We start from the raw sequence: 5214 nt of genomic DNA on the forward strand, positions 1-5214 counted from the left end.
CTGACACATTAAATATATAAAAAAATTCCTTCAGTAGCACCTTAAAGACCAACTAAGTTTATATTTTGGTATGAGCTTTCGTGTGCATCTGAAGAAGTGTGCATGCACACGAAAGCTCATACCAAAATATAAACTTAGTTGGTCTTTAAGGTGCTACTGAAGGAATTTTTTTATTTTGCTTCGACTCAGACCAACACGGCTACCTACCTGTAACATTAAATATATGTGCGTCACCTGTGTTGTAAAATTTCTAGAAGCTTTCACGGGGAGTTTAAAACACCACACCACACGCAGCAAAACAATAAGTATAAAACCAGAGTTTAGATGCAATCGCTGTTAGTAAAGAGTTTAAAGAAAATCAATAGCAGGAATTAGAATAAAACCATAAAATAACCTATTCCTTACCACTGAAGTACTGTACAGTAAAACAACCTCCAGGCAATGAATGCACTAGGTTGGAGAAAAACCAGCTCCCTCTTCTACTCACATATTTTGAGACTCATCTTTCATATAAGGTGTTGGTGAGAATTCAAAAGCAGTATTATACTTATTTCAATTTACCAAAATGTCACAAATTTGTGAGCAAGCTTCTGAGTTCTCCAGTCATGTGAGAAACTGCTTCTGTTATGGTCCTAAAAGCAACTGCTATCAAAATTAACATTTCATCTGAATTTCCTTATATTTGCATGAACATATTCAAGGTCCCCGCCTCGCCTCGCCCCGCCCCGAGAATCCAAATATGAAAGAAGTTTGCACATCTTTTTTTTTCCTTTTTGGGAGGCTTACAGCAAGTTTGATGTATTCATCATGACATTAAGAGTTTATTACCAGTACAGTGGCGCTGTGGTTAAACCACTGAGCCTAGGGCTTGCTGATCAGAAGGTCGGCGGTTTCGAATCCCTGCGACGGGGTGAGCTCCCGTTGCTTGGTCCCAGCTCCTGCCAACCTAGCAGTTCAAAAGCACGTCAAAATGCAAGTAGATAAATAGGAACCGCTACAACGGGAAGGTAAACGGCGTTTCCATGTGCTGCTCTGGTTTGCCAGAAGCGGCTTTGTCATGCTGGGCACATGACCTGGAAGCTATACGCCGGCTCCCTCGGCCAATAATGCGAGATGAGCGCGCAACCCCAGAGTCGGTCACGACTGGACCTAATGGTCAGGGGTCCCTTTACCTTTACCTTTACCTTACCAGTACAGTAACCGCTGTTTCGAATTCTGTGTTCATCTTGATTTGAGCCTTGCACAAAAATAAATTAAGGCTGTTGCTATTCTACTCTAGTGTTTCTCAGGTCAAGTAGGCTTGGAGTCCGTGAAAACAACCCATCTTGCCATAAACTGGGTTTTTTTTTGGGGGGGGGCGGGATTTCTGTTTTACAGCCCGATCCTATACATGTTTACACGGGAGCAAATCCCACCGTGTTCAGTGGGGCTTACATTAATCTAAACATGCATGTGGCATTACTTTCCTGGGAGTAAGCGCGTTGAGCACAATGAAATTTAATCCCCGGTAAATATGTGTAAAATTGCACTCTTAACACAGCTGCTGCTCTCCTCTACAACTCGCCACTGGGACGAGCAGTTTCAACTACAGTACAGTATTTCCGCGTGAATGCCTGCGCTGCGACTCAGCAGGCTCCACCCGCCTCTTCAACCCCTCCGTTTCCTCCAGAAGGGCAGAGCGGAAGTCGCCTATGCTGTGTACGTCGCTGATTTTCTTCCGCTTTCACCTTGCTGGGAGAAGCACAAGGATATGCGGTGCGTTTTCCTTCCTCCCCATCCCTTGTCTGTAGAGAAATGGCTGGGCTGGTCAACTTAGAGGATGAAGAGGAGGTGAAAGAGTACTTAGACAATCTGGGTGTGGAGTTCAGCTTCCAATGCTACAAGGAGAAAGATGCTGACGGTAAGGTCGAGGTAGCTGCGTGGCCAACATTGTTTGGTCTACGACGTTTTCCCCAGCGCTAGAAATGCAGGCTGCAGTCCTCTCTGTCCAGTTACCCTGGGAGTAAACACCATTGAACTCGGCGGAATTTATTTCTGAGTAGACGTGCGTAGGTCTGCACAATTAATTCAGGGTATATACTTTTGAATAAATGTGTTTGATTTCTTGGGTGTGTCACATAACCATAGGTTACATAAAGAAAATGAAAGCAAGTCCCACATTTACTCTGCAACCTTGATTTGTTTGTAACCTTGCGGCAGACTAACAAAAAAAATGGGTATTTCATCCTCGGATTTTTGAGTGGAAGCTTTACCGTAGTATCTGCAGTACTGAAATTATGAGTAGCTTTCAAAACAAACAGCAGCTGCAAATTTAAGAAGCCTTAATCTGAAGCAGTGGTGAGAAAACCATTGCCCTCTAATGCCCATCTGTTCGAGCCATCAACATCTGGTTCCCCATCTTTGCTCTAAAAGAAGTTGAGCAGAGATCAACAGGCCTTTCAAATATATTTAGGTAAAAGTTCTCTGGAGTTTATAAAACAAAGGAAAGGACTACTGGGCAAATCAGTACTGTATTCTAATTTTGTTACCTTTGCATGCAGCCCCTTCGCTCCTCCCTTTGCTGAGCAAGCAGTCAAACTTCCCATAGTTGCCTGTTTCTACCAAACCAGGAAATTATGGTTACCAGCATTGGAACAAGCAAGGAACTTAAGCTAACTTTAAAGCATGGTTAACTCTAACCATATTTTCTGAAGCTAGTAATCCATGTTTCCAGAATTCAGAAGAGACAGGAAAAATGGCTATTTAGAGACTTCCTGGTTTGATTTTTTGCACCTCAAAGTGATGGTGTATGTGTGAATAAAGTTCTCATTCACATTTTGGCTTTAAGATTAGATCATCCAAACTGAGTCAGTAGGTATCAGTCCCTTTTTACTTTTTATTTTATATAGAAATATAGTATTAGAACCTATTGGTCAATCCCATTTCAGACTCGAAAGTCAGCCCATTTTATACCTTTCACTACATTACCAGGTAGCAGATGTTGGAGGCAATCAACACCCTGTCCTAACTGACAAAAACAAAATCAAACAAGGAAGAAACCAAAGATTGCAAGTGAAGCACAAAAATGGGGCTGGCATGATCATACCTTAAGTTTCCTTCATTGTGAAACCACAGGTTGTCACCGTCTTGCTGAGTACCTAGAGGGAGTAAAGAACAACTTTGAGGGAGCTGCTAAAGTACTAAAGGAGAATTGTGAAAAAAACTTGCACAGTGAGAGCTGCTACAAACTTGGAGCTTACTATGTTACTGGAAAAGGTAAGAAAGAACATCCCTCTCTACAACCCACTGTATCTCTATGTAAAAAGAAAAGCAATCCAAGTACAGTACAGTAAGGTTATTGAAAGCTTATGTAGCGCAATGTAGTGGATGGTTTTTTGCCTCAGTTCTCTTATCTGCAGTATGGGAGTAGCACTGGACTGCATTGCAGCGGGTTGGACAACTACATGATCCTTGTGGTCCCTTTCAATTCTATAATTCTGTGAAAAGAACTATGTATAGAACAAATCATTTTCTCCCTGCAGGTGGGCTCCCTGCCGATTTGAAAACTGCCTACAACTGTTTTTTGAAGTCTTGTGAGAAAGGTGGGAAGAAATCCATAGATGCTTGTCACAATACTGGACTGCTGGCACATGATGGACGGGGCAATGATGATGAGAAGCCCAACGCACTCCTAGCCAGGGATTATTATAGTAAAGCTTGTGATGGCAGTTTTGCCCCCAGCTGTTTCAACCTTAGTGCAATATATCTCCAAGGAGCCCCTGGGATACCAAAGGATATGAACCAGGCTTTGGAATACTCTCTGAAAGCGTGCAACTTGGGACACATATGGGCATGTGCTAACGCTAGCCGAATGTACAAGCTGGGGGATGGAGTTGAGAAGAATGATGCCAAGGCAGAAACCCTAAAGAATAGGGCAAAAGAGCTGCACAAAGAACAGCAGACAGCTGCAAGATCCTTAACATTTGGAGAGTAAGCCCAGTCAAGTGATTTATAGTTTTCTCAAGAAACATACTTTGTACAATAGTGCACAGACATTGGGTGGAATTCAGCATTGCAGTATTGCAACATTGCTGCTTGTCAGACAGCATGATTCCCCCTCCTCTCCCTGCCTGCTGTTCTGGGGGTTCTCCAAACACCTGCCCTGAGCCAATTTCGGGAGGCACCGAGCAGGAGGAGATGGGGGAAAGGTATAGAGCAGGCATCCCCAAACTGCGGCCCTCCAGATGTTTTGGCCTACAACTTCCATGAACCCTAGCTAAGAGGACCAGTGGTCAGGGATGATGGGAATTGTAGTCCAAAACATCTGGAGGGCTGAAGTTTGGGGGTGCCTGGTATAGAGCTTGTGCTGATGGGACTCTGGTGCATTCCACCCTTACTCTGTAGATTCAAAAAACATATATGTGTGAATGGGTGTCTCTTTTTGCCTGTACAAATTGATTTGTAAACACAATAAAAACCAATATTTTAAGGACGTGGGTGTTGTTGTTTTTGGTAGCTCAATCTTTATAGGAGAAAATGTTGTAGTTAAAACTATAAAGTGAAAACGGCTATAAACTAAACCATTGTTTCTAGAATGTAATTCTCAAATACATCAGGATTACATACACTGAGTTAACAGTCCAGTGGGACCTGTTGTTTCTGAATAGTGACTGTCTTCTGCAGCAAGCCCCTTTATTCATTTTCAGAAAGCAGAAATTGTACTCTTTAGAAAAAGAAGCAACTGGCCAGCTCCACTCATGTAATACCTTGCAGATGGGTAAAGGGATGTGCTAATATGCTATTAAAGCCATCAATACCAAATGCATTAATTAGGAAGCACATTCCATTAATCAAGCTTTGAGGGGAATATGGTTTGAATAACTGTATTGAGTGATAATATAATTGAATATCTTTTTTCTTGTTTACATGGGGATAAGTATGTGAAACTTTACTTTTTAAACCATGCTGTTTCTAGGCAACTCATACACTTACCATGCACTAATCTTTATTTTGTGATCTAAATGTAGCAGATTAAATTATATTCAGCTGGGGGTTGTTTTTTTGCCAGATAATTTATATAAGCAATCTCCCGTTTACTATTGCAAATGGGTGACTACTTGTATAAATTATCTTGCAAAAAAAACTTATGGAAGTTGCCAAAAGAAGGGACACTTATTATCATAATTCATTTTAAATTTAGGCCCAGTTCACATAATATTGAGCAGCACACAAGCA

General features: G+C 41.8%; 1 protein-coding gene across 2 annotated transcripts; it reads left to right on the forward strand.

The window, feature by feature from the left end:
- Positions 1 to 1514: 1514 nt before the first annotated feature.
- Positions 1515 to 4471, forward strand: LOC118088619 (cytochrome c oxidase assembly factor 7). 2 transcript variants are annotated; one of them, XM_035122477.2, is made up of 3 exons: positions 1515 to 1755; positions 3115 to 3255; positions 3522 to 4471. In XM_035122477.2, exons 1-3 carry the CDS (start codon positions 1692 to 1694, stop codon positions 3971 to 3973), a joined length of 657 nt encoding a protein of 218 aa, XP_034978368.2. In that variant the 5' UTR covers positions 1515 to 1691; the 3' UTR covers positions 3974 to 4471. The 2 variants fall into 2 exon arrangements, with proteins under 2 accessions (XP_034978368.2, XP_034978369.1); XM_035122478.2 differs by having other exon boundaries at positions 1702 to 1900.
- Positions 4472 to 5214: the final 743 nt, after the last annotated feature.

The sequence above is a fragment of the Zootoca vivipara genome, chromosome 7 (genome assembly GCF_963506605.1).
Source record: "Zootoca vivipara chromosome 7, rZooViv1.1, whole genome shotgun sequence".
Lineage (NCBI taxonomy): Eukaryota > Metazoa > Chordata > Lepidosauria > Squamata > Lacertidae > Zootoca > Zootoca vivipara.